The sequence below is a fragment of the Anomalospiza imberbis genome, unplaced genomic scaffold (genome assembly GCF_031753505.1).
Source record: "Anomalospiza imberbis isolate Cuckoo-Finch-1a 21T00152 unplaced genomic scaffold, ASM3175350v1 scaffold_465, whole genome shotgun sequence".
NCBI classification, from domain to species: Eukaryota; Metazoa; Chordata; class Aves; order Passeriformes; family Viduidae; genus Anomalospiza; species Anomalospiza imberbis.
In genome coordinates this window covers 43,667-71,045 of record NW_027100074.1, presented here as the reverse complement: position 1 = coordinate 71,045, position 27,379 = coordinate 43,667, and the positions used below count along the sequence as shown (strand labels likewise).

Sequence of the window (27,379 nt, the reverse complement as noted above, 5' to 3'; positions counted from 1 at the left end):
CCCAAACCCCCTTTTAATGTCCCCAAATCTCCTCCCAATGTCCCAAACCCCCTCTCAATGTCCCCAAAACCCCTCTCAATGTCCCCAACCCCCTCTCAATGTCCCCAAGCCCCTTCCCAATGTCCCCAAACCCCCTCCCAATATCTCAAACCCCCTCTCAATGTCCCCAAAGTCCCCAAACCCTCTCCCAATGTCCCCAGATCCCCCCGCAATGTCCCCAAACTCCCTCCCCCGGTGTCCCCAAACCCCCTTTTAATGTCCCCAAATCCCCTCCCAATGTCCCCAAACACTCTCCCAATGTCCCCAAACCCCTCTCAATGTCCCCAAATCCCCTCCCAATGTCCCCAAATCCCCTCCCAATGTCCCCAGATCCCCCCGCAATGTCCCCAAACTCCCTCCCCGGGTGTCCCCAAACCCCCTTTTAATGTCCCCAAATCCCCTCCCAATGTCCCCAAGCCCCCTCTCAATGTCCCCAAAGCCCCCCAAAGTCCCCAAGCCCTCTCCCAATGTCCCAAGCCCCCTCCCAACATCCCCAAACCCCCTCCCAATGTCCCCAAGCCCCCTCTCAATGTCCCCAAAGCCCCCCAAAGTCCCCAACCCCCTCTCAATGTCCCCAAAACCCCCTCCCAAAGTCCCCAAATCCCCTCCCAATGTCCCCAGACCTCCCCTCATTGTCCCCAAATCCCCTTTCCACGCCCCCAACCCCCTCCCCAGTGTCCCCAAAGCCGCTCACCGGCACGGCCGGCCCCGGCGCTGGCGTGGACTGAGTGACCGTAGTGACCGCCCGGGGCTGGGGGGTCCCGCTGCCGCTGGGGCCGGGGCTGGGGGTCCCGGGGGGCACAGGGGGACCCCCACCCTCGCTGGGGGGCGTCTCCCCCTCGCCCTGCCCGTTGGCAGCCGGTGGGGGGGGCTCTGTGGGGACAACGGGGAGGGGTCAGTGACGTGACCAGCCCAAGGTAAAGGGCAGAGGGGACGATTTGGGGACGATTTGGGGACGATTTGGGGACGATGCGGGGGTCACCTTGGCTGGCGCCCATGCTGGCGGTGACCGTGGTGGCCGTGGCCGTTGTCCCCGTCTCGTGGGTCTCGCAGGGGGGGTTGGAGCAGGCGCGGGGAGGGCTGGTGGCGGCGGTGGTGGCACAGGGCGGGGGCGGTGTCGTCCCCTCGGTGGTGGCCGTGCTGGTGGCCCCGCTCTGGTGGCTCTGGCAGGGCGAGGACCCCGCTCTGGTGGCCGTGCTGGTGGTCCCGGTCTCGGGGGTCTCGCAAGGGGGGTTGGCACAAGGCGGGGACACCCCCGTGCTGGAGGTGGTGGCGGCGGTGGCGGCGCTGGTGGCCGTGGTAGTGTCACCCGTCCGGGAGCCCGCGGTGGCCGTGGTGGCCGTGTTGGTGGTCCCGGTCTCGTGGGTCTCGCAGGGGGGGTTGGAGCAGAGCTGTGACGATGTCATGGTCACCGTGTTGGTCGTCCCCGTCTCGTGGGTCTCGCAGGGGGGGTTGGCGCAGGGGGGGACGCCTCGAGGTGGTGGCACCGCTGTCCCCGACTCGGGCGGGGGGCGCGAGGTGGCCGTGGTGGTGGTGGCCGTGCTGGTTGTCCCCGTCTCGTGGGTCTCGCAGGGAGGGTTGGAGCAGAACCGTGTCCCCGTGGTTGTCACCGTGTTGGTCGTCCCCGTCTCGTGGGTCTCGCAGGGAGGGTTGGAGCAGAGCTGTGACGATGTCATTGTCACCGTGCTGGTCGTCCCCGTCTCGTGGGTCTCGCAGGGCGGGTTGGCACACAGCCGTGTCCCCGTGGTTGTCACCGTGTTGGTTGTCCCCGTCTCGTGGGTCTCGCAGGGGGGGTTGGAGCAGAGCTGTGACCCTGTCACCGTCACCGTGTTGGTCGTCCCCGTCTCGTGGGTCTCGCAGGGCGGGTTGGCACACAGCCGTGTCCCCGCTGGGGTCTCACAGCTCGCCGTGGTGGCCGCAGTGACCGCCCCGGTGGCCGTCCCCACCTCAGGCTGCCCCCAGGGCGTTTGGCACGGGGCTGCCTCCTGCGTTTGGCACGAGGTGACACCGCTGCCACCGCCGCTGCCGCCTTCGGGGGGGCACAACCGCGCCGTCATCGTTGTCCCCGTGGCCGCCGTCTGCTGCGTGGGGCAGGGCGGTCCCCCGGGTGTCCCCAAGCGCGCTGTCCCCGTTGCCCCCGCCGCCGTGGGGGTGTTGGTGGTCCCCGTCTCGTGGGTCTCGCAGGGGGGGTTGGAGCAGGCCCGGGGGGGCGCTGGCACCGCTGTCCCCCCGCCCGTGTCCTCGCAGAGCAGCTGCAGCTGTCCCCCCCCCGTCCCCACGTTGGCCACCAGGCTGGTGGTGGCCGTGTTGGTGGTCCCGGTCTCGTGGGTCTCGCAGGGGGGGTTGGAGCACACCAGGGTGACGGTGCCCGGGGTGGCCTCGGCGGGGGGGGGCTCGGCCAGGCTGCCACCCCCCGAGGTGGCCGCGGGGGGACCTTCGGCCGTGGGGGACGCCAGGATGGACACGGGGAGGTCGTGGACGGGCTGGGCCTCCACGCCGCTGGGCGTGGTGATCAGCGTCACCTGCGTGGGCTGGGACACCGGCTGTGTCCCCACAGCGGGTCAGGAGAGGTGGCACTGACCACAGACACCGCCCCCAGCCTCAAATCTCTGTGACACCCCCTTGTGTCACCCCAAATTCCTGTGTGTCCCCTCCCTGCTCCTGTCAGCAGCACAGCTGGGGCTGAGCTGTGTTTGGGGACGCCCCGAAATGTCCCCAGTGTCCCCTCACCTGCATGGTGATGGTCAGTGTCCCCAATGTCCCCAGTGTCCCCAGTGTCCCCTCACCTGCATGGTGATGGTCAGTGTCCCCAGTGTCCCCAGTGTCCCCAGTGTCCCCTCACCTGCATGGTGATGGTCGGTGTCCCCAGTGTCCCCAATGTCCCCAGTGTCCCCTCACCTGCATGGTGATGGTCGGTGTCCCCAGTGTCCCCAGTGTCCCCAATGTCCCCAGTGTCCCCTCACCTGCATGGTGATGGTCAGTGTCCCCAATGTCCCCAATGTCCCCTCACCTGCATGGTGATGGTCAGTGTCCCCCCTGTCCCCAATGTCCCCAGTGTCCCCAGTGTCCCCTCACCTGCATGGTGATGGTCGGTGTCCCCAATGTCCCCAATGTCCCCAGTGTCCCCTCACCTGCATGGTGATGGTCGGTGTCCCCAGGCCGCCCCCGGCCGCGGTGGCCGTGATGGCCGCGGGGTTCAGGACCTGGCTGGACAGGGTGGCGATCGTCCCCAGGGTGGTGATGGGCGTGGCCAGCGAGGCCGTGGCGCTGTGGCCACCTGCCCCGCCGGCCAGGCTGGTGGACACTGTCCCTGTCACCGTCCCCAGCGTGGTCACACCTGCCAGGGACAGGAGAGCAGTGAGTGACCGCTAGGAAAAGTGACCCTAAAGTGACCCCCTGGTGCCACAGTGACCACTCCCTGTGGCACAGTGACCCCGTGGTGACCCCCCCACCCCACAAGTGACCTCCTGGTGTCCCCCCACTGACCCCATGACCCTTCCACTCACCCGATGGTACCCTTGACCACGAGGGTGGTCACCTCAGTGACGCCATGGTGACCCCAATGACCCCTCCAGTGACCTCTCAGTGACCCAATGACCCCCTGGTAATCCCCCCCCACCACCAGTGGTGCCCTTGACCACAAGTGACCACCCCAGTGACCCAGAGGTGACCCAATGACCCTAGAGTGACCCCCACTCACCAGTGCTACCCTTGACCCCCAGGGTGGTCACCCCAGTGACCCAGAAATGACCTGTGACCACCAGGGAGGTCACCCCAGTGACCCAGAGGTGACCCATTGACCCCAGAGTGACCCCCACTCACCGGTGGTGTCCTTGACCACCAGGGTGGTCACCCCAGTGACCCAGAGGTGACCCAATGACCCCCAGAGTGACCCCCACTCACCGGTGGTGCCCTTGACCCCCAGGGTGGCCACCCCAGTGACCCAGAAATGACCTGTGACCACCAGTGTGGTCACCCCAATCACCCAGAGGTGACCCAATGACCCCAGAGTGACCCCACTCACCGGTGCTACCCTTGACCACCAGGGTGGTCACCCCAGTGACCCAGAAATGACCTGTGACCACCAGGGTGGTCACCCCAGTGACCCAGAAATGACCTGTGACCACCAGGGTGGTCACCCCAGTGACCCAGAGGTGACCCAATGACCCTAGAGTGACCCCCACTCACCGGTGGTGCCCTTGACCCCCAGGGTGGTCACCCCAGTGACCCAGAAATGACCTGTGACCACCAGTGTGGTCACCCCAGTGACCCAGAGGTGACCCAATGACCCCCAGAGTGACCCCCACTCACCGGTGGTGCCCTTGACCCCCAGGGTGGTCACCCCAGTGACCCAGAGGTGACCCAATGACCCCAGAGTGACCCCCACTCACCGGTGGTGCCCTTGACCACCAGGGTGGTCACCCCAGTGACCCAGAGGTGACCCAATGACCACCAGAGTGACCCCCACTCACCGGTGGTGCCCTTGACCACCAGGGTGGTCACCGTGGGCTTGACGGCCGAGACGGTGACGGGGGTGACGAGCCGGACCCCCCCCATGGGCACCGTCCTCAGGATGGTCCCCGGCTGCCCCGGGGCCCCCTTCAGCACCACCTGGGGGACACGGGGACACCGCTGTCACCGGGGCACCCCTCGGGGGCTGGGACACCCCGCCGGTGTCCCCGGTGTCACCAAACCACCCCCACTGCCATCGATGTCCCCAACCCCTCAGCTGACCCCAGCGGTGTCCCCAGACCCTCGTCCCCAGTGTCACCAACCCCTCCCCATGTGACTCCTCCCCTGTCACCTCCTGCCCTTGCCATTGTCCCTGAACTCCCCCAGTCTCAGGTGTCCCCAGGTGGGGCTTCAGGTGTCCCCAAGTGTCCCCAGGGGAGGGTTCAGGTGTCCCCAGGTGCTCCCAGGTGTCCCCAGGGGGGGGTTCAGGTGTCCCCAAGTGTCCCCAGGGAGGGGTTCAGGTGTCCCCAGGTGCTCCCAGGTGGGGCTTTAGGTGTCCCCAAGTGTCCCCAGGGAGGGGTTCAGGTGTCCCCGGGTGCTCCCAGGTGGGGCTTCAGGTGTCCCCAGGTGTCCCCAGGGAGGGGTTCAGGTGTCCCCGGGTGCTCCCAGGTGTCCCCAGGGGGGGTTCAGGTGTCCCTAGGTGCTCCCAGGTGTCCCCAGGTGGGGGTTCAGGTGTCCCCAGGGTGGGGTTCAAGTGCCCCCAGGTGTCCCAGGGGTGTTCAGGTGTCCCCAGGGAGGGGTTCAGGTGTCCCCAAGTGTCCCCAGGGGGGGTTCAGGTGTCCCCATGGGAGGGTTCTGGTGGCCCCAGGTGCTCCCAGGTGTCCCCAGGTGGGGGTTCAGGTGTCCCCTGGGGGGTTCAGGTGTCCCCAGGTGTCCCCAGGGGGGTTCAGGTGTCCCCAAGTGTCCCCAGGTGGGGGTTCAGGTGTCCCCTGGGGGGTTCAAGTGCCCCCAGGTGTCCCAGGGGTGTTCAGGTGTCCCCAGGGGAGGGTTCCAGTGGCCCCGGGTGCTCCCAGGTGTCCCCAGGTGGGGGTTCAGGTGTCCCCTGGGGGGGTTCAGGTGTCCCCAAGTGTCTCCAGGTGGGGGTTCAGGTGTCCCCTGGGGGGTTCAAGTGCCCCCAGGTGTCCCAGGGGTGTTCAGGTGTCCCCAGGTGGGGGTTCAGGTGTCCCCTGGGGGGGTTCAGGTGTCCCCAGGTGGGGGTTCAGGTGTCCCCTGGGGGGGTTCAGGTGTCCCCACGTGTCCCCGGGGGGGGGTTCAGGTGTCCCCAAGTGTCCCCAGGGAGGGGGTTCAGGTGTCCCCAGGTGTCCCAGGGGTGTTCAGGTGTCCCCAGGGAGGGGTTCAGGTGTCCCCAGGTGTCCCCAGGGAGGGGGTTCAGGTGTCCCCAGGTGTCCCAGGGGTGTTCAGGTGTCCCCTGGGGGGGGTTCAGGTGTCCATGGGTGCTCCCAGGTGTCCCCAGGGAGGGGGTTCAGGTGCCCCCAGGTGTCCCAGGGGTGTTCAGGTGTCCCCTGGGGGTGTTCAGGTGCCCCCAGGTGTCCCAGGGGTGTTCAGGTGTCCCCAGGGAGGGGTTCAGGTGTCCCCAGGTGTCCCCAGGGAGGGGGTTCAGGTGCCCCCAGGTGTCCCCAGGGGTGTTCAGGTGTCCCCTGGGGGGGTTCAGGTGTCCCCAGGTGTCCCCAGGGAGGGGGTTCAGGTGTCCCCAGGTGTCCCAGGGGTGTTCAGGTGTCCCCAGGGAGGGGGTTCAGGTGCCCCCAGGTGTCCCAGGGGTGTTCAGGTGTCCCCTGGGGGGGTTCAGGTGCCCCCAGGTGTCCCAGGGGTGTTCAGGTGCCCCCAGGTGTGCCCTCACCTGTGTCACGCCCTGCTGGCCGTGCCCCCCGCCCAGCTTGGGGACGGCCGTGATGATCTTGGCGGGGGTCCCGGTGCCCGAGGTCATCACCTTGGTGGTGATGATGGTGATGGGCGACTTGATCCCGGGGCTGCTGGTGACACCTGGGGACACAGGGGGGTCACGGGGTTGGGGGGGGGGACACGGACACAGGGGTCACTCACTGGGGACCCCTGACGGGGTGGTGATGGGGGACTGGGTGGGCTGGGGGAGTTTGGGGGTCTCAGGGATTCTGGGGATAATTTGGGGGTCTCAGGGATGATTTGGGGGGGGGTCTCAGGGGGGTTAAGGTTAATTTGGGGAGGGGTCTCACTCACTGGTAACCCCTGGCTGATGATGGCCAACATGGGGATGGTTTTGGTGGGGGTCTCAGGGGGTTTGGGGGTCTCAGAGTAATTTGGGGAGGGGTCTCATTCACTGGTAACCCCTGGCTGGCTGATGATGGCCGACATGGGGATAGTTTTGGTGGGGGTCTCAGGGGGTTTGGGGGTCTCAGAGTAATTTGGGGAGGGGTCTCATTCACTGGTAACCCCTGACCGGGTGATGATGGCCGACATGGGGATGGTTCTGGTGGGGGTCCCAGGGGTGGGGGTCTCAGGGATTTTGGGGGTCTCAGGATGGGTTCAGTTAATTTGGGGAGGGGTCTCACTCACCGGTAACCCCTGACTGGGTGATGATGGCCGACATGGGGATGGTTCTGGTGGTGGTCCCAGGGGTGGGGGTCTCAGAGGGTTTGGGGGTCTCAGGGAATTTGGGGGTCTCAGGATGGGTTCAGTTAATTTGGGGAGGGGTCTCACTCACAGATAGACCCCAACTGGGTGATGATGGCCGACGTGGGGATGGTTTTGATGATGGTGGTGGTCCCAGGGGTGGGGGTCTCGGAGGGTTTGGGGGTCTCAGGGATTTTGGGGGTCTCAGGATGGGTTCAGTTAATTTGGGGAGGGGTCTCACTCACCGGTAGCCCCCGACTGGGTGATGATGGCCGACATGGGGATGGTTTTGATGATGGTGGTGGTCCCGGGCTTGGTGGTGCTGGGGGACACGCTGCTGATGCCCAGGATGGTGGGGGGCTTGGCCGCCCCCGCCCCCGCCTGCGTGCTGGTCAGGATGGTGGTGGGCTTCCCCTCCCCTGACGTCACCAGCTTCAGGATGGTCCCCGCGGGCAGGGGGCCCTTGGTCTGCGGGGAGCGGTCACTCAGGGGGTGGTCACTCAGGGGAGTGGTCACTCAGGGGGTGGTCACTCAAGGGAGTGGTCACTCGGGGAGGTCAGTCAGGGGGTGGTCACTCAGGGGAGCGGTCACTCAGGGGGTGGTCACTCAGGGGAGTGGTCAGTCAGGGGGTGGTCAGTCAGGGGAGTGGTCACTCAGGGGAGTGGTCAGTCGGGGTGGTCAGTCAGGGGGTGGTCAGTCAGGGGAGTGGTCACTCAGGGGAGTGGTCAGTCGGGGTGGTCAGTCAGGGGGTGGTCACTCAGGGGGTGGTCAGTCAGGGGGTGGTCACTCAGGGGCGGTGGTCACTCAGGGGCAGTGGTCACTCGGGGGCAGTGGTCACTCAGGGGTGGTGGTCACTCAGGGGTGGTGGTCACTCGGGGGCAGTGGTCACTCAGGGGTGGTGGTCACTCAGGGGCAGTGGTCAGTCAGTGGGGAGGGGTCGGGGGCAGTGGTCAGTCGGGGGCAGTGGTCAGTCGGGGGCAGTGGTCACTCAGGGGCAGTGGTCACTCAGGGGCAGTGGTCAGTCAGGGGCAGTGGTCACTCAGGCGCAGTGGTCACTCAGGGGTGGTGGTCACTCGGGGGCAGTGGTCACTCAGGGGTGGTCAGTCAGTGGGGAGGGGTCGGGGGCAGTGGTCACTCAGGGGTGGTGGTCACTCAGGGGCGGTGGTCACTCAGGGGTGGTGGTCACTCGGGGGCAGTGGTCACTCGGGGGCAGTGGTCACTCAGGGGTGGTGGTCACTCAGGGGCGGTGGTCACTCAGGGGTGGTGGTCACTCAGGGGTGGTGGTCACTCGGGGGCAGTGGTCACTCAGGGGTGGTCAGTCAGTGGGGAGGGGTCGGGGGCAGTGGTCACTCAGGGGTGGTGGTCACTCAGGGGCGGTGGTCACTCAGGGGTGGTGGTCACTCAGGGGTGGTGGTCATTCAGGGGCGGTGGTCACTCAGGGGAGTGGTCACTCAGGGGCGGTGGTCACTCAGGGGCGGTGGTCACTCAGGGGAGTGGTCACTCAGGGGCGGTGGTCACTCAGGGGCAGTGGTCACTCAGGGGCAGTGGTCACTCGGGGGCAATGGTCACTCGGGGGCAGTGGTCACTCAGGGGCAGTGGTCACTCAGGGGCGGTGGTCACTCGGGGGCAGTGGTCACTCAGGGGCAGTGGTCACTCAGGGGCAGTGGTCAGTCGGGGGCGGTGGTCACTCAGGGGCAGTGGTCACTCAGGGGCGGTGGTCACTCAGGGGCAGTGGTCACTCAGGGGTGGTGGTCACTCAGGGGCGGTGGTCACTCAGGGGCAGTGGTCAGTCAGGGGCAGTGGTCACTCGGGGGCAATGGTCACTCAGGGGAGTGGTCACTCAGGGGCAGTGGTCACTCGGGGGCAATGGTCACTCAGGGGTGGTGGTCACTCAGGGGCAGTGGTCACTCGGGGGCAGCGGTCAGTGACAGCCGAGGGAGGGTTTTGGGGGGGATCAGGACCTCGGGGGGATTTTGGAGTAATTTGGGGTTAATTTTGGGGGGATTTTGGGATTATTTGGGGGTGATTTTGTGGTGATTTTGGGGGTGATTTGGGGGTGATTTGGGGGTGATTTTGAGGGGATTTTTGGGGTGATTTTGCGGTAATTTTGGGGTTAAATTGGGACATTTTGGGGTGATTTTGGGGTGATTTTGGGGTGTCACCTGGATGATCTGGGTGACAGGGCCGCTCAAAGCCTGCCCGGTGACAGCCGATGGGGGCTTTGGGGGGATCTCAGGGACTCGGGGGGGGTCTCAGCGATTTGGGGAGGATTTGGGGGCAGTTTTGGGGTGATTTTGGGGTAATTTGGGGGTTAAATTGGGACATTTTGGGGTGATTTTGGGGTGTCACCTGGATGATCTGGGTGACAGGGCCACTTGAAGCCTGCCCGGTGACAGCCGATGGGGGTTTTGGGGGGATCTCAGCGATTTGGGGATAATTTGGGAGGATTTGAGGTGATTTTGGGGTAATTTTGGGGTTAAATTGGGACATTTTGGGGTGATTTTGGGGTGATTTTGGGGTGTCACCTGGATGATCTGGGTGACAGGGCCGCTCGAGGCCTGCCCGGTGACAGCCGATGGGGGTTTTGGGGGGATCTCAGCGATTTGGGGATAATTTGGGAGGATTTGGGGTGATTTTGGGGTTAAATTGGGACATTTTGGGGTGATTTTGGGGTGTCACCTGGATGATCTGGGTGACAGGGCCACTTGAAGCCTGCCCGGTGACAGCCGATGGGGGTTTTGGGGGGATCTCAGCAATTTGGGGATAATTTGGGAGGATTTTGGGGTGATTTTGGGGTTAAATTGGGACATTTTGGGGTGATTTTGGGGTGTCACCTGGATGATCTGGGTGACAGGGCCACTTGAAGCCTGCCCGGTGACAGCCGATGGGGGTTTTGGGGGGATCTCAGCAATTTGGGGATAATTTGGGAGGATTTGGGGTGATTTTGGGGTTAAATTGGGACATTTTGGGGTGTCACCTGGATGATCTGGGTGACAGGGCCGCTCGAGGCCTGCCCGGTGACAGCCGATGGGGGTTTTGGGGGATCTCAGCAATTTGGGGATAATTTGGGAGGATTCTGGGGTGATTTGAGGGTTAAATTGGGACATTTTGGGGGGATTTTGGGGTGTCACCTGGATGATCTGGGTGACAGGGCCGCTCGAGGCCTGCCCGGTGACAGCCGATGGGGGTTTTGGGGGGATCTCAGCGATTTGGGGATAATTTGGGAGAATTTTGGGGTGATTTGGGGGTTAAATTGGGACATTTTGGGGTGTCACCTGGATGATCTGGGTGACAGGGCCGCTCGAGGCCTGCCCGGTGACAGCCGATGGGGGTTTTGGGGGGATCTCAGCGATTTGGGGATAATTTGGGAGAATTTTGGGGTGATTTGGGGGTTAAATTGGGACATTTTGGGGGGATTTTGGGGTGTCACCTGGATGATCTGGGTGACAGGGCCGCTCGAGGCCTGCCCGGTGACAGCCGAGCTCTGCACAGGTTTCGTCTGCACCACCGACATCACCTTGCCCAGGTTGGAGATCTGGGGGGGCCCAGGGGGCTCAGAGACCCCCCCCCAAATCCGTGTCCCCACCCTCCAAACGTCCCCAGATCTGTGTCCACCCTCCCCACCCCCAAACTGGGGTCCCCACACCCCCAGAGCCCTCCGGGACCCCCAAAATCCGTGTTGCCACCCCCCACAGTGTCCCCCCGTCCCCAAATCTGTGTCCTCACCCTCCCGACGTCCCCAAATTGGGGTCCCCACCCCTGAAGACCCCCTCAAACCCGTGTCCCCACCTCCCACAATGTCCCCCCCATCCCCAAATCTGTGTCACCACCCCCCAAATGTCCCCAAATCCACGTCCCTGCACTCCCAGTGTCCCCACCCCCGTTAATGTCCCCAAAATCATGTCCCCACCCCCAATGTCCCCCCTGTCCCCAAATCTGTGTCCCCACCCCCCCAATGTCCCCAAACCCATGTCCCCCCGTGTCCCTCCTGTCCCCAAATCTGTGTCCCCACCCCACAATGTCCCCAAACCCATGTCCCCCCATGTCCCCCTGTCCCCAAATCTGTGTCCCCACCCCACCAATGTCCCCAAACCCGTGTCCCCCCTGTCCCCAAATCTCTGTCCCCACCCCACAATGTCCCCAAACCCATGTCCCCCGTCCCCAAATCTGTGTCCCCACCCCACAATGTCCCCAAACCCATGTCCCCCTGTCCCCAAATCTGTGTCCCCACCCCACAATGTCCCCAAACCCGAGTCCCTCCTGTCCCCAAATCTGTGTCCCCACCCCCCTCAATGTCCCCAAACCCATGTCCCTCCTGTCCCCAAATCTGTGTCCCCACCCCACCAATGTCCCCAAACCCGTGTCCCTCCTGTCCCCAAATCTGTGTCCCCACCCCACAATGTCCCCAAACCCAAGTCCCTCTTGTCCCCAAATCTGTGTCCCCACCCCACAATGTCCCCAAACCCATGTCCCTCCTGTCCCCAAATCTGTGTCCCCACCCCACAATGTCCCCAAACCCGTGTCCCCCTGTCCCCAAATCTGTGTCCCCACCCCTCAATGTCCCCAAACCCATGTCCCCCCTGTCCCCAAGCCCGTGTCCCCCCTCACCAGGGCGCTGCCCCCCGGGACAGAGATGGGGCTCTTGACCAGCGTGATGGTCTTGGTGACCCCTCCGACCACGGTGGTGACCACCTGGGCCTGCTGGGCCACCGTCACCGTGCCGGACTTGTGCACGGTGATGATGGGCCTGGTGGCCGCGTTGGTGGCCGCGGGGGACGCCCCGGCTGTGCCCACCTGGGCGGCCGCAGTCTTCAGCATGCGCGTGGCGGGGTTGCTCACCTGGGGGGACACGGGGGGACATGGTGGGGACAGCGTGGGGAGATTGAGGGGACAGCGTGGGGACAGCGAGGGGACATGGTGGGGACAGCGAGGGGACAGCGAGGGGACATGGTGGGGACAGCGTGGGGAGATTGAGGGGACAGCATGGGGACAGCGAGGGGACATGGTGGGGACAGTGTGGGGAGATTGAGGGGACAGCGTGGGGACAGCGAGGGGACATGGTGGGGACAGCGAGGGGACATGGTGGGGACAGTGTGGGGAGATTGAGGGGACAGCGTGGGGACAGCGAGGGGACATGGTGGGGACAGCGAGGGGACATGGTGGGGACAGCGTGGGGAGATTGAGGGGACATGGTGGGGACAGCGTGGGGAGATTGAGGGGACAGCATGGGGACAGCGAGGGGACATGGTGGGGACAGCATGGGGACAGTGTGGGGACAGCGAGGGGACAGTGTGGGACAGCGAGGGGACATGGTGGGGACAGTGTGGGACAGTGTGGGGACAGCGAGGGGACATGGTGGGGACAGCATGGGGACAGTGTGGGGACAACGAGGGGACATGGTGGGGACAGTGTGGGACACAGTGGGGACAGCGAGGGGACATGGTGGGGACATGGTGGGGACAGCGTGGGGACATTGTGGAGACGTGACAAGGACATGGTGGGGACAGCGTGGGGACAGCGAGGGGACGTGGTGGGGACAGCGTTGGGACATTGTGGGGACAGTGTGGGACACAGTGGGGACAGCGAGGGGACATGGTGGGGACAGCGAGGGGACATGGTGGGGACAGCGCGGGGACGTGGTGAGACATTGCGGGGATGTCATGGGGACAGCGCGGGGACACCCACGAGGCTGCTGGTGACACCACGGAGTCACCTCGAGTACCCCGGTGCCACCCCAGGTCACCCAAGCCCTGGTGACACCACGGTGACAATGACACCAGCACACCCAGCCCCCCCGGCGTCACCCAAGCCACCCTCGAGTGTCCCCTACCATGACAGGTGACGAGGCCACCTTGACGGTGGCGGGCAGGGTGGTGGCCCCGGGGGTCACGGCCACCGTCTTGACGATGGTGGCCCCCGCGGGGACGCTGAGCACGGTGGGCGCCGAGGCCGGCGGGATCTTCTGGGTGGCCGCGGCCGCTGCGGCCAGCGCGGCCATGCCACTCATCTGGGGGCTGCTGCCGATCACCTGCGCGGGGGGGCACACCTGAGCACACCTGGGGACACCTGGGGACACCTGAGCACAGCTGGGCACACCTAGGGACACCTGAGCACAGCTGGGAGCACACCTGAGCACACCTGAGCACACCTGAGCACAGCTGGGCACGCCCAGGGACACCTGGGGACACCTAAGCACACCTGGGCACGCCTAGGGACACCTGAGGACAGCTGGGAGCACACCTGAGGACACTTAAGCACACCTGGCCACAGCTGGGGACACCTAGGGGCATAATTGAGCACACCTGGGGACAGCCAGGGACACACCTGAGCACACCTGGGGACAGCTAGGGACACACCTGAACACCCCTGAGCACACCTAGGCACAGTTGGGGACACACCTTAGCACACCTGGGGACATTTAAGCACACCTGGGCATGCCTAGGGACACCTGAGGACAGCTGGAAGCACACCTGAGCACACCTGGGGACAGCTAGGGACACACCTGAACACCCCTGAGCACACCTAGGGGCACAGCTGGGCATATCTGGGGACACTTAAGCACACCTGGGCACAGCTGGGGACACCTAGGGGCATAATTGAGCACACCTGGGGACAGCTAGGGACACACCTGAGCACACCTGGGGACACTTAAGTACACCTGGGCACACCTGAGGACAGCTGGGAGCACACCTGAGCACACCTGGGGACACTTAAGCACACCTGGGCACGCCTAGGGACACCTGAGCACACTTGGAGGGACAGCTGGAGTACACCTGGGGACAGCTAGGGGGGCACCAGGCCACACCTGGGACACACCTGGAGGCACCTGGGGTACAGCTGGGACAGCATGGTGACACCCAAGGACCACCTATATCACACCTGTGTCCCCCAGGTATCCCCTGTGTCACACCTGTGTCCCCCAGGTACCCCCTGGAGCTCACCTGTGTCACACCTGTGTCCCCAGGTATCCCCTGGAGCTCACCTGTGTCACACCTGTGTCCCCAGGTACCCCCTGGAGCTCCTCTGTGTTACACCTGTGTCCCCAGGTATCCCCTGTGTCACACCTGTGTCCCCCAGGTATCCCCTGGAGCTCACCTGTGTCACACCTGTGTCCCCAGGTACCCCCTGGAGCTCACCTGTGTCACACCTGTGTCCCCCAGGTATCTCCTGTGTCACACCTGTGTCCCCAGGTATCTCCTGTGTCACACCTGTGTCCCCAGGTACCCCCCCAGGACGTTCTGGGGTCCCTCCCTCTGTCCCCAATCGCCCCCAGGCCCCTCCCCATGTCCCAAACACCCCCTGGGACCCCTCCCCGCGTCCCCCACCTGTCCCAGGTGTCCCCAGGTGTGTGCCCGCTCTCACCGTGCCCTGGGGGTTCTGGGTGGGCACCACCATCCTGACGCCGGCGGGCAGCGATGTCACCGTCACCGGGGCCTTGCCGGGCCCGGCCGAGCGCACGGTGACCAGCGGTGGCCCCGCGCTGGCCGCAGGGGGACCGGTCACCTTCAGCACCGCCGGGACACCTGGCGGGGGACACGGGGGGGGTCAGTGTGGGGTTGGGGACAACCAGGGACATCCCCCGTGTCCCCCTCAGCATCGCCAGGACACCTGGGCAGGGGACAGGGACACCAAGGGACATCCCCCGTGTGTCCCCTGCCACCCTCCTGTCCCCTGCAATGTCCCCATCTCTGTCCCCAGTGTCCCCACTTCCCCCCCAACAATGTCCCCAGTGTCTCCAGTGACCCCCCCAAAGTCCCCATCTCTGCTCCCAATGTCCCCGTTTCCCCCCCGTGTCCCCAGTGTCCCCCCCACCATGTCCCCTATGTCCCCACCTCTCCCCAGTGTCCCCTGCCGTGTCCCTAATGTCCCCCCATGTCCCCAATGTCCTGTCATGTCCCTATGTCCCCAATGTCACGTTCCCATCTCTTCCCCTGCCATGTCCCCAATGTCCCACCAATGTCCTATCACGTCCCCATGTCCCGCACGTCCCGTCATGTCCCCGTGTCCCCAATGTCCCCAATGTCCCCGTGTCCCCAATGTCCCCATCTGGTCCCCTGCCATGTCGCCACTGTCCCCAATGTCCCCAGTGTCACGTCCTCATCTCTTCCCCTGCCCTGTCCCCAAGGTCCTATCACATCCCCATGTCCCCAATGTCCTCTCATGTCCCCATATCCCCAATGTCCTATCACGTCCCCATGTCCCCAATGTCCCCATGTCCCCAGTGTCCTGTCATGTCCCCATGTCCCCAGTGTCCTGTCATGTCCTCATCTCTTCCCCCGCCATGTCTCCAATGTCCCCAATGTCCTGTCATGTCCTGCCAATGTCCCCAATATCATGTCCTCATCTCTTACCCATCTCTTACCCATCTCTTACTGTCATGTCCCCATGTCCCCAATGTCATGTCTCCATCTCTTCCCCTGCCATGTCCCCAATGTCCTATCAAATCCCCATGTCCCCAATGTCCCCAATGTCCCCATGTCCCCAATGTCCTGTCATGTCCCCAATGTCCCCAGTCATGTCCTCATCTCTTCCCCTGCCATGTCCCCAATGTCCTATCACGTCCCCATGTCCCCAATGTCCTGCCATGTCCCCAATGTCCTATCACGTCCCCATGTCCCCAATGTCCTGCCATGTCCCCAATGTCCTATCACATCCCCATGTCCCCAATGTCCTGCCATGTCCCCAATGTCCTATCACGTCCCCATGTCCCCAATGTCCTGCCATGTCCCCAATGTCCTATCACGTCCGCGTGTCCCCAGTGTCCTGTCATGTCCCCGTGTCCCCAATGTCCTGCCATGTCCCCAATGTCCTATCACGTCCCCATGTCCCCAATGTCCTATCACGTCCCCATGTCCCCATCGTCCTGCCATGTCCCCAATGTCCTATCACGTCCCCATGTCCCCAATGTCCTATCACGTCCCCATGTCCCCATCGTCCTGCCATGTCCCCAATGTCCTATCACGTCCCCATGTCCCCAACGTCCTGTCATGTCCCAATCTCTCCCCCTGCCACGCCCCATGTCCCCAGTGATCCCCAAATGTCCCCAACACCCCCTCCCCACACTCACCAGGTGCCCTCCCCGCCGTGGCCGCTCCGCTGGCCGCTGTGGCCGCCCCGCCCGCGGCCGGCAGCACCTGCAAGGTGGCACCGGGGGGCGCGGCCACCGCCCCCCCCGGCCCCGCCCGCGGCCGCCGCCACCGCCGCCACCCCCCCCGGCGGCGCCGCCGCCGGCCGCCCGTCCCCGCCGTCCCCGCGGCGGCGGCGACGCCGGGCGGGTTGGGGGGCGCGGCGGGCGGCGGCAGCAGGGTGAGCCCCACGCCCCCCAGCTGGGGCAGGGCGGGGGGCGCGGGCGGCGGCGCGGGCGCGGCGGGCGCGGGGCTCTTGGGGGGGTTGGCGGGCACCGAGGGCACGGGCGGCGGCGCGGGCGCGGCGGGCAGCTCGTACTTCTGCAGCTGCAGCAGGTACGAGTCGGCCGTGGGCACCGCGCCCCAGCTCACCTCCAGCGACGTGGTGTTGGCGCGCACCAGCTGCACGCGGCCCGGGGCGGGCGGGCGCTCTGCGGGGACAGGGGACAGGTGAGTACACCTGGGGTACAGGTGGGTACACCTGTACCACTCGTATCACAGCTGGGTACACCTGGGGTACAGGTGGGTACACCTGTACCACTCATATCACAGCTGGGCACACCTGGGGTACACCTGGGTACACCTGTACCGCTTGTATCACAGCTGGGTACACCTGGGGTACACCTGGGTACAGCTGTACCGCTCATATCGCAGCTGGGTACAGCTGGGGTACAGCTGGGTACACCTGGGTACACCTGTACCGCTCATATCACAGCTGGGTACACCTGGGGTACACCTGGGTACACCTGTACCGCTTGTATCACAGCTGGGTACACCTGGGGTACAGGTGGGGTACAGCTGGGTACACCTGGGTACACCTGTACCGCTCATATCACAGCTGGGTACACCTGGGGTACAGGTGGGTACACCTGGGTACACCTGGGTACACCTGTACCGCTCATATCACAGCTGGGTACACCTGGGGTACAGCTAGGTACAGCTGTACCGCTTGTATCACAGCTGGGTACACCTGGGGTACACCTGGGGTACACCTGGGTACACCTGTACCACTCATATCACAGCTGGGTACACCTGGGGTACACCTGGGTACACCTGTACCGCTCGTATCACAGCTGGGTACACCTGGGGTACACCTGTACCACTCATATCACAGCTGGGTACACCTGGGGTACACCTGGGTACAGCTGTACCACTCATATCACAGCTGGGTACACCTGGGGTACAGGTGGGTACAGCTGTACCGCTCGTATCACAGCTGGGTACACCTGGGGTACAGCTGGGGTACACCTGGGTACACCTGTACCGCTCATATCACAGCTGGGTACACCTGGGGTACAGCTGGGGTACACCTGGGTACACCTGTACCACTCATATCACAGCTGGGTACACCTGGGGTACACCTGGGTACACCTGGGTACACCTGTACCGCTCATATCACAGCTGGGTACACCTGGGGTACAGCTGGGGTACACCTGGGTACACCTGTACCACTCGTATCACAGCTGGGTACACCTGGGTACACCTCTACTGCTCATATCACAGCTGGGTACACCTGTGCCGGTCACATCACACCTGGGTACAGCTGGGTTATACCTATGTGACACTTGTTACACCTGGGTACAGGTGAGTACACCTGGGGCACACCTGGGCACACCTGTACCACTCATATCACACCTGGATACGTACGAGTACAGGTTGGTACACCTGGGTACAGGTTGGTACACCTGGGTACACTGGACCGCTCATATCACACCTGGATACATACAAGTACAGGTGGGTACACCTGGGTACACCTGTACCACTCATATCACAGCTGGGTACACCTGGGGTACAGGTGGGTACACCTGTACCACTCGTATCACACCTGGATACGTACGAGTACAGGTTGGTACACCTGGGTACACCTGTACCACTCATATCACACCTGGATACGTACGAGTACAAGTTGGTACACCTGGGTACAGCTGCCTTACACCTATGGAACTCCCGGGTACACCTGCAGCACTCATACCACACTGTGTTACACCTGGGGTATACCATCACACCTGTGTTGCAGCACATCTGGGACCCCCCAGCCCGCCGACTCACCTGTCTCCAGGTACCACAGGTCCTTGCAGCACACCTGGGGCTGCCAGACTCACCTGTCTCCAGGTACCACAGGTGTCCTTGCAGCACACCTGAGACCCCCCATGTCCTTGCAGCCCCCCCAGACTCACCTGTCTCCAGGTACCACAGGTCCTTGCAGCACACCTGAGACCCCCCAAACTCCTGTCTCCAGGTACCACGGGTCCTTGCAGCACACCTGAGACCCCCCAAACTCCTGTCTCCAGGTACCACAGGTCCTTGCAGCACATCTGATTGTTCCAGGCCTTGCAGCCCCCCTGAGCTCCCCAAGCCCCCCCCAGACTCACCTGTCTCCAGGTACCACAGGTCCTTGCAGCACACCTGATCCAGGCCTTGCAGCCCCCCTGAGCCCCCCAAGCCCTCCCAGACTCACCTGTCTCCAGGTACCACGGGTCCTTGCAGCACACCTGAGACCCCCCAAACTCACCTGTCTCCAGGTACCACAGGTCCTTGCAGCCCCCGAGCCCCCCAAGCCCCCCAGACTCACCTGTCTCCAGGTACCACAGGTCCTTGCAGCCCCCCAGACTCACCTGTCTCCAGGTACCACAGGTCCTTGCAGCACACCTGGTTGTTCCAGGCCTTGCAGCACACCTGAGCCCCCCCACGTCCCTGCAGCCCCCCAGGTCCTTGCAGCCCCCCTGAGCCCCCCGAGCCCCCCCAGACTCACCTGTCTCCAGGTACCACAGGTCCTTGCAGCACACCTGGTTGTTCCAGGCCTTGCGGTAGCCGTCGCGGCCGCTCCAGATGTAGAGGCGGGTGGCGATGGCCACGGCGCAGTGCCCGGCACGAGCCCGCGGCACGTTGTCCTCCAGCGTCTCCAGCACCAAGGGCTCCCAGGCCATCGAGTCTGGGGGGGCACGGGGGGGGTCACAGAGGGGTTTGGGGGGGCTCAAAGTGGGGTTTCGGGGGCTCAGAGGGGTTTGGGGGAACTGGGGAGGGGTTTGGGGGGGTCACAGAGGGGTTTGGGGGGGCTCAGAGGGGTTTAGGGGGTCACAGGGGGCTCAAAGTGGGGTTTGGGGGTCACAGAGGGGTTTGGGGGAACTGGGGAGGGGTTGGGGGGGTCACAGAGGGGTTTGGGGGGGCTCAGAGGGGTTTGGGAGGGGTCACAGAGGAGTTTGGGGGGCTCAAAGTGGGGTTTGGGGGGTCACAGAGGGGTTTGGGGGGTCACAGAGGGGTTTGGGGGTCACAGAGGAGTTTGGGGGGCTCAAAGTGGGGTTTGGGGGGTCACAGAGGGGTTTGGGGGGTCACAGAGGGGTTTGGGGGTCACAGAGGAGTTTGGGGGGCTCAAAGTGGGGTTTGAGGGGGCTCAAAGTGGGGTTTGGGGGGTCACAGAGGGGTTTGGGGGGCTCAGAGGGGTTTGGGGGAATCACAGAGGGGTTTGGGGGGACTCAGAGGGGTTTGGGGGGGTCACAGGGGGGTTTAGGGGGTCACACCAGGGTTTGGGGGGGTCACAGAGGGGTTTGGGGGGCTCATGGAGGGGTTTGGGGGGATTTGGGGGAATTGGGGAGGGGCTTGGGGGGATTTGGGGAAGGGTTTGGGGAGGTGTTCAGGGGTTTTGGGGTGGATTTGGGGTCAGTTTTGGGGGTACCAGAAAAGATTTGGGGTGAGTTAGGGGGGTCCCAAGCCCCCTCCTCACCCAGGTTCAGGTTTGGGGGTTCAGGGTGTGTTTTGGGTGGATTTGGGGTGGGTTTAGGGGTCCCAAGCCCCCTCCTCACCCAGGCTCAGGTTTGGGGGTTCAGGGTGGGTTTTAGGGTGGATTTGGGGTGGGTTTGGGGGTCCCAAGCCCCCTCCTCACCCAGGTTCAGTTTTGGGGGTTCAGGGTGGATTTTAGGGTGGATTTGGGGTGGGTTTAGGGGTCCCAAGCCCCTTCCTCACCCAGGTTCAGTTTTGGGGGTTCAGGGTGAGTTTTGGGTCAGTTTTGGGGGTCCCAAGCCCCCTCCTCACCCAGGTTCAGTTTTGGGGGTTCAGGGTGGTTTTTAGGGTGGATTTGGGGTGGGTTTGGGGGTCCCAAGCCCCCTCCTCACCCAGGTTCAGTTTTGGGGGTTCAGGGTGGGTTTTAGGGTGGATTTGGGGTGGGTTTGGGGGTCCCAAGCCCCCTCCTCACTCAGGCTCAGGTTTGGGGGTTCAGGGTGGGTTTTGGGTGGATTTGGGGTGGGTTTGGGGGTCCCAAGCCCCCTCCTCACCCAGGTTCAGTTTTGGGGGTTCAGGGTGGGTTATAGGGTGGATTTGGGGTCAGTTTTGGGGGTCCCAAGCCCCCTCCTCACCCAGGTTCAGTTTTGGGGGTTCAGGGTGGTTTTTAGGGTGGATTTGGGGTGGGTTTGGGGGTCCCAAGCCCCCTCCTCACTCAGGCTCAGGTTTGGGGGTTCAGGGTGGGTTTAGGGTTTATTTGGGGTGGGTTTGGGGGTCCCAAGCCCCCTCCTCACCCAGGTTCAGTTTTGAGGGTTCAGGGTGGGTTTTAGGGTGGATTTGGGGTCAGTTTTGGGGGTCCCAAGCCCCCTCCTCACCCAGGTTCAGTTTTGGGGGTTCAGGGTGGTTTTTAGGGTGGATTTGGGGTGGGTTTGGGGGTCCCAAGCCCCCTCCTCACCCAGGTTCAGTTTTGAGGGTTCAGGGTGGGTTTTGGGTGGATTTGCGGTGGGTTTGGGGGTCCCAAGCCCCCTCCTCACTCAGGCTCAGGTTTGGGGGTTCAGGGTGGGTTTTGGGTCAGTTTTGGGGGTCCCAAGCCCCCTCCTCACCCAGGTTCAGGCAGGCCAAGGTGTTGGTGCACTTCCACTCCTTCTCGTGCGTCGCCACCTTCACGTCATCCATCACCAGGGGCACCCACCCCCCAAAAACGTACATCCTGGGGGATGGGGGGGGAGGGCAGAGGTCAGGGAGGGGTCAGGGGGCTCGGGGGGACACCCAGGGACCCCCACCCCAAAAATCTGCACAGCCCTGGGGGGTCCACAGGGGGGGTCACAAAGATCACCGAGACACCCAGACCCCAAAATGTCCCTCCTGGGGTGGGAGGTCATAGGGGCACCCACCCCCCAAAAATGTCCCTCCTTGGGGGGGGGGGGGGGTCAGAGGGACACCCAGAGACCCCCAACCCAAAATTTTCATCTTTGGGGGAATAATTAGATCACCCATATTAATTAAAAAATTAAAATAAACCCAAACACCCCCCTAAGGACCCAACCCCCCCCCGGGGTGGGGACAGGGACACAGAGGGACCCCCCAGGACAAAGGAGGGGTCAGGGGGGGATTTTGGGGTTTTTTTTTGGGGGGGGGGGGGTCGCCCCCAGACTCACTTGTTGCCGATGGTGGTGGCCGAATGGAGGCTGCGGGGGAGGGGAGCAACCCCACTCAGGCTCGGCTTGTTCCAGGTCAGCGTCTCTGAAAAGCCCCAAAATGTGAGGAAATGACCCCAAAATGTGAGGAAACGACCCCAGAATGTGAGGAAACGACCCCAAAATGTGAGGCAACGACCCCAAAAGGTGAGGAAATGACTCCAAAATGTGAGGAAATTACCCAAAATGTGAGGAAAAGACCCCAAAACGTGAGGAAATGACCCAAAATGTGAGGAAACGACCCCAAAAGGTGAGGAAATGACCCCAAAAGGTGAGGAAATTGACCCAAATGTGAGGAAACTACCCCAGAATGTGAGGAAACGACACAAAAATGTGAGGAAATTGACCCAAAATGTGAGGAAACGACCCCAAAATGTGAGGCAACGACCCCAAAATGTGAGGAAATTGACCTAAATGTGAGGAAACGACCCCAAAGCGTGAGGAAATGACCCCAAAATGTGAGGAAACGACCCCAAAAGGTGAGGAAATGACCGCAAAACGTGAGGAAATGACCCCAAAATGTGAGGAAACAACCCCAAAACGTGAGGAAATTGACCCAAAATGTGAGGAAACGACTCCAAAATGTGAGGAAATGACCAAAAATGTGAGGAAACAACCCCAAAAGGTGAGGAAATTGACCCAAAATGTGAGGAAACGACCCCAAAACGTGAGGAAACGACCCCAAAATGTGAGGAAATGGCCCAAAAATGTGAGGAAATTGACCCAAAATGTGAGGAAACAACCCCAAAAGGTGAGGAAATGGCCCAAAAATGTGAGGAAAAGGACCCAAAATCACCCAGAATGTGAAGAAATTAATTAAAAATGTGAGGAAACGACCCCAAAGTCACTCAGGATTTGAAGAAATTAATCCAAAATGTGAGGAAACGACCCCAAAATGCGAGGGAACTGCCCCAAAACCACCGAAAATGTAAAGAAACAGCGACTCACACCCCACAGACACCAACACCCCCCGGTGTCCCTCACTGCCCTCCAATGCCCTGAGTCCTCCAGATCCCAAATTCCCTAAAAACCCCCCAAATCCCCCAAAAAGAACCCCAAAAACCCCAAACCCCCCCGTACCGATGTCCTGGGTCCACAAATCCCCCAGCCTGCAGCCGCTCACAGCCCCAGAGATGACGATATCCCCCAGGAACCCCCATTCCCCTGACCCCAAAATCCCTCAAATCCCCTCCAAACCCCACAAAAACCCCACAGAACCCATAAAAAACCCCAAAACTCCCCCAAAACCCCCCCGTACCGATGTCCTGGGTCCACAAACCCCCCAGCCTGCAGCCGCTCATGCCTCCGTAGATGACGATATCCCCCAGGAACCCCCATTCCCCTGACCCCAAAATCCCTCCAATCCCCTCCAAACCCCACAAAAATCCCACAGAATCCATTAAAAACCCCAAAACTCCCCCAAAACCCTTTAAAAACCCCAAAAGTCACCCAAAATCCCCAATACCGATGTCCAGGGTCCACAAATCCCCCAGCCTGCAGTCGCTCACGCCCCCGTAGACGCCCCCATGTCCCCCACTATCCCTCACTCCCTCAACCCCAAATCCCCTCCAAACCCCACAAAAACCCCACAGAATCCATTAAAAACCCCAAAACTCCCCCAAAACCCCTTAAAACCCCCAAAACTCCCCCAAAATCCCCAATACCGATGTCCAGGGTCCACAAATCCTCCAGCCTGCAGCCACTCATGGCTCCACAGATGACGATATTCCCCCAGGAACCCTCATTCCCCTGACCCCAAAATCCCTCAAATCCCCTCCAAACCCCACAAAAACCCCACAGAACCCCTTAAAAACCCCAAAACTCCCCCAAAAACCCCCCGTACCGATGTCCAGGGTCCACAAATCCCCCAGCCTGCAGCCGCTCACGTCCCCGTAGACGCCCCCATGTCCCTCACTATCCCTCACTCCCTCAACCCCAAATCCCCTCCAAACCCCACAAAAACCCCACAAAACCCATTAAAAACCCCAAAACTCCCCCAAAACCCCCCCCGTACCGATGTCCAGCGTCCACAAATCCCCCAGCCTGCAGCCGCTCACGGCCCCGGAGATGACGATATCCCCCAGGAAACCCCATTCCCCTGACCCCAAAATCCCTCAAATTCCCTCCAAACCCCACAAAAACCCCACAGAATCCATTAAAAACCCCAAAAGTCACCCAAAACCCCCCCGTACCGATGTCCAGCGTCCACAAATCCCCCAGCCTGCAGCCGCTCATGCCCCCGTAGATGACGAGGCGCGAGCGCCGCCCGTCGCGCTCCGTGTACACCACGGCCGTGTGGGATTCCCGGGGAGGGGGCAGCACCCCATAAGTGATGGGGATGTCCCAGGCCAGCACCCCCCGAGCCCGGGCGCAGCTCCAGCACGTAGAGGTCGTTCAGGTACCTGAGGAAAGGGATATTGGGGTCAGGAGATCCCATTAAAAATCCTAAAAGGGTGGTTGGGGATATGGGAGTCTAAAAGGTCCATAAATCCCATAATATGCACTCGGGATGGACCCAAAAATACCTGTGTGCATGTGTGCAGATATCTGGGGAGGGGATTGAGAAGATCTGGACACCCCAAAAAAAATCCCAAAAGGGGGTTTGGGTATGTAGGACTGTCCTAAAAGAGTGCTGGGGATATAGGATTGCCCTAAAAAATCCTTAAATCCCATAAAATTCACTCGGGATGGCCCCAAAAACACCTGTGCCCACATGTGCAAGTGGTTCAGAAATTCAGGAGACCCCAAAAAAATCCCAAAAGGGGGTTTGGGTATGTGGGAATGACCTAAAAGGGTGCTGGGGATATGGGATTGCCCTAAAAAAAGTCCTTAAATCCCATAAAATTCACTCAGGATGGCCCCAAAAACACCTGTGCCCACATGTGCAAGTGGTTCAGAAATTCAGGAGACCCCAAAAAAATCCCAAAAGGGGGTTTGGGAATGTGGGACCTCGCCCTAAAATGCTGTTTGGGGACACGGGACACCCCTAAAAGAGTCCTTAAAACCCCTAAAATTCACCCAAAACCGTGCCAGTTTCACCTGCGCCCCTGCCGGGGACCCCTGAATCCCCCCCAAAGATGACCCCAATGTTTTAGGGTCACGCCGGTGTCCCCCAAAAATAGGAAATGTCTCCAAGTCCCCCCATCCCAACCCTATTCCCGGGGTTTTGGGGTGTCCCCCTGCCCTCCCCGTAACTCCCAGGGTTTTGGGGTCACCTGTGTGGCCCCACAAGGGTCCCTGTGCCCCCCTAAAAATGACCCCAATGTTTCAGGCTCACCCCACACCCCCCAAAACTCCCTCTATGCCCCTAAACCAGCCCCAAGCCCCCTCCCCACATTGATTCCGGGGGTTTTGGGTGCCCCCCAAGTTTTGGGGTACCCCCCCAGGTTTTGGGGTGCCCCCCCTAAAAATGACCCCAAATGTTTCAGGCTCACCCCACACCCCCCAAAAGTCTCCGTGTACCCCCAAACCAGCCCCAAGCCCCCTCCCCACATTGATTCCCGGGGGTTTTGGGTGCCCCCCAAGTTTTGGGGTGCCCCCTAAAAATGACCCCAAATGTTTCAGGCTCGCCCCCACACCCCCAAAAATTCCCTGTAGACCCCCAAACCAGCCCCAAGCCCCCTCCCCACATTGATTCCCGGGGTTTTTGGGTGCCCCCCAAGTTTTGGGGTACCCCCCCAGGTTTTGGGGTGCCCCCTGGGTTTTGGGGAGGCCCGTACCGGGGGATGTTGTTTTTGGGGTCCTCGCTGTCGTTGGCCAGCCCCCCGAACAGGTAACACTTGTTGCCCACCAGGGAGAAGCTGTGGCCCAGCCGGGGGCAAGGGGGGGGCCCATTTTTGGGGGTCTTCGCCTTCAGCCGCTTCCACTCCCACCTGGAGGCCTGGAATGGTGTGGGGGGGTGGGATTTGGGGGAGGGGGTCTGGGATTGGGGGGCACCCAGGGGGATGTGGGGGACCCCAAAACTGGGGGGGTCCGGGTGTTCGGGAGGGTCCCAGGTGTTTTTGGGGGGGGGTCCCAGGGTGTCTGGGGGGGGGGGGGGTTCCCAGGTGTTTGAGGGGGTTCCTGAGGGGGTCCTGGAGTTTTTTGGGAGGGTCCCAGGGGTTTACCCATGGTTTGTGGGGGGGGGTTCTGGAATCTTTTGGGGTGGTCCCAGGGGGTCCTCAGGTGTTTTGGGGGGGGTCCCCAGGTGTTTGGGGGCGTGTTCTGGGGAGGGCTCCAGGGTATTTTGGGGGGGGGGGGTTCCCACGGAGTCACCTATGGTTTGGGGGGGGGGTTCCCCAGGTGCTATGGGGTTCCCCAGGAGCTCAGGGGGGGGCTCAGGTGGGTTCCCCAAGTGCTCAGGGGGGATTCCCCAGGTGGTCCCCAGGTGCTCAAGGGGGTTCCCCAGGTGCTCAGGTCGGTTCCCCAGGTGCCCAGGTGGGTTCCCCAGGTGCTCAGGGGGGATCCCCAGGTGATCCCCAGGTGCTTGGGGGGTTCCCCGGGTGATCCCCAGGTGCCCAGGTGGGTTACCCATGTGCCCAGGGGGATTCCCCAGGTGCCCAGGTGGGTTACCCAGGTGCTCAGGTGGGTCCCCCAGGTGTTCAGGGGGGCGTTCCCCAGGTGCTCAGGTGGGTTCCCCAGGTGCTCCCCAGGTGATCCCCAGGTGCTCAGGGGGGTTCCCCAGGTGCTCAGGTGGGTTCCCCCAGGTGCTCTCCAGGTGCCCAGGTGGGTTCCCCAGGTGCCCAGGTGGGTTCCCCAGGTGCTCAGGGGGGATTCCCCAGTGATCCCCAGGTGCCCAGGTGGGTTCCCCAGGTGCCCAGGTGGGTTCCCCAGGTGCTCAGGTGGGATTCCCCAGTGATCCCCAGGTGCCCAGGTGGGTTCCCCAGGTGCCAGGTGGGTTCCCCAGGTGCTCAGGTGGGTTCCCCAGGTGCCCAGGTGGGTTCCCCAGGTGCTCCCCAGGTGCTCAGGGGGGTTCCCCAGGTGCCCAGGTGGGTTCCCCAGGTGCTCCCCAGGTGCCCAGGTGGGTTCCCCAGGTGCTGGGGTACCTGCAGCTCGTAGAGGTCGTTGCTGTACTTGCCGTACTCCACCATGCCCCCGAACACCAGCAGCCGCGTGCCGTCACACACGAAGCCGTAGGCGGCGCAGCCCGGGGGGATGTCCCCCCCGCACGGCCGGGATGAACCACTGGTTGGTGGCTGCGGGGACACGGGGGGACACCAGGAATGAGCCCCAATCCCATCCCTGGGGGGACCCCCCCACTCCCCCTGTAGCCCCCCAGGTGCCCCACCTGTGCTCGACACCTGCAGCTCCTCCCCAATCCCACCCCTGTACCCCCTCAGGTGTCCCCCCCAGGTGCCCCACCTGTGCTCTACACCTGCAGCTCCTCCCCAAATCCCACCCTCAGGTGCCCCCCCACACCCTCAGGTGCCCCCCAGGTGCCCCACCTGTGCTCTACACCTGCAGCTCCTCCCCAATCCCACCCCTGTACCCCCCTCAGGTGCCCCCCCAGGTGCCCCACACCTGCAGCTCCTCCCCAAACCCCACCCCTGTACCCCCTCAGGTGCCCCCCCAGGTGCCCCACACCTGCAGCTCCTCCCCAAACCCCACCCCTGTGCCCCCCACACCCTCAGGTGCCCCCCCAGGTGCCCACCTGTACTCGACACCTGCAGCTCCTCCCCAGTGCTACCCCTGTGCCCCCCACACCCTCAGGTGCCCCCCCACACCCTC

General features: G+C 62.7%; 1 protein-coding gene across 1 annotated transcript in view; it reads right to left on the bottom strand.

Annotated features, from left to right (window-relative positions):
• The window catches only part of LOC137466896 (host cell factor 1-like), a 36,537-nt gene extending 9,711 nt beyond the window's left edge, over positions 1 to 26,826 (bottom strand). Inside the window, 18 exon segments of the mRNA XM_068178513.1 lie at positions 734 to 912; positions 1,022 to 2,582; positions 3,171 to 3,376; positions 4,512 to 4,650; positions 6,389 to 6,531; positions 7,383 to 7,605; positions 10,568 to 10,672; positions 11,746 to 11,976; positions 12,968 to 13,165; positions 14,500 to 14,660; positions 16,205 to 16,693; positions 19,015 to 19,194; positions 21,080 to 21,186; positions 21,635 to 21,719; positions 23,866 to 24,031; positions 24,033 to 24,075; positions 25,393 to 25,553; positions 26,698 to 26,826. Coding sequence (XP_068034614.1) covers positions 734 to 912; positions 1,022 to 2,582; positions 3,171 to 3,376; positions 4,512 to 4,650; positions 6,389 to 6,531; positions 7,383 to 7,605; positions 10,568 to 10,672; positions 11,746 to 11,976; positions 12,968 to 13,165; positions 14,500 to 14,660; positions 16,205 to 16,693; positions 19,015 to 19,194; positions 21,080 to 21,186; positions 21,635 to 21,719; positions 23,866 to 24,031; positions 24,033 to 24,075; positions 25,393 to 25,553; positions 26,698 to 26,742 — 4,422 coding nt within the window. The 5' untranslated portion in view covers positions 26,743 to 26,826.
• Positions 26,827 to 27,379: the final 553 nt, after the last annotated feature.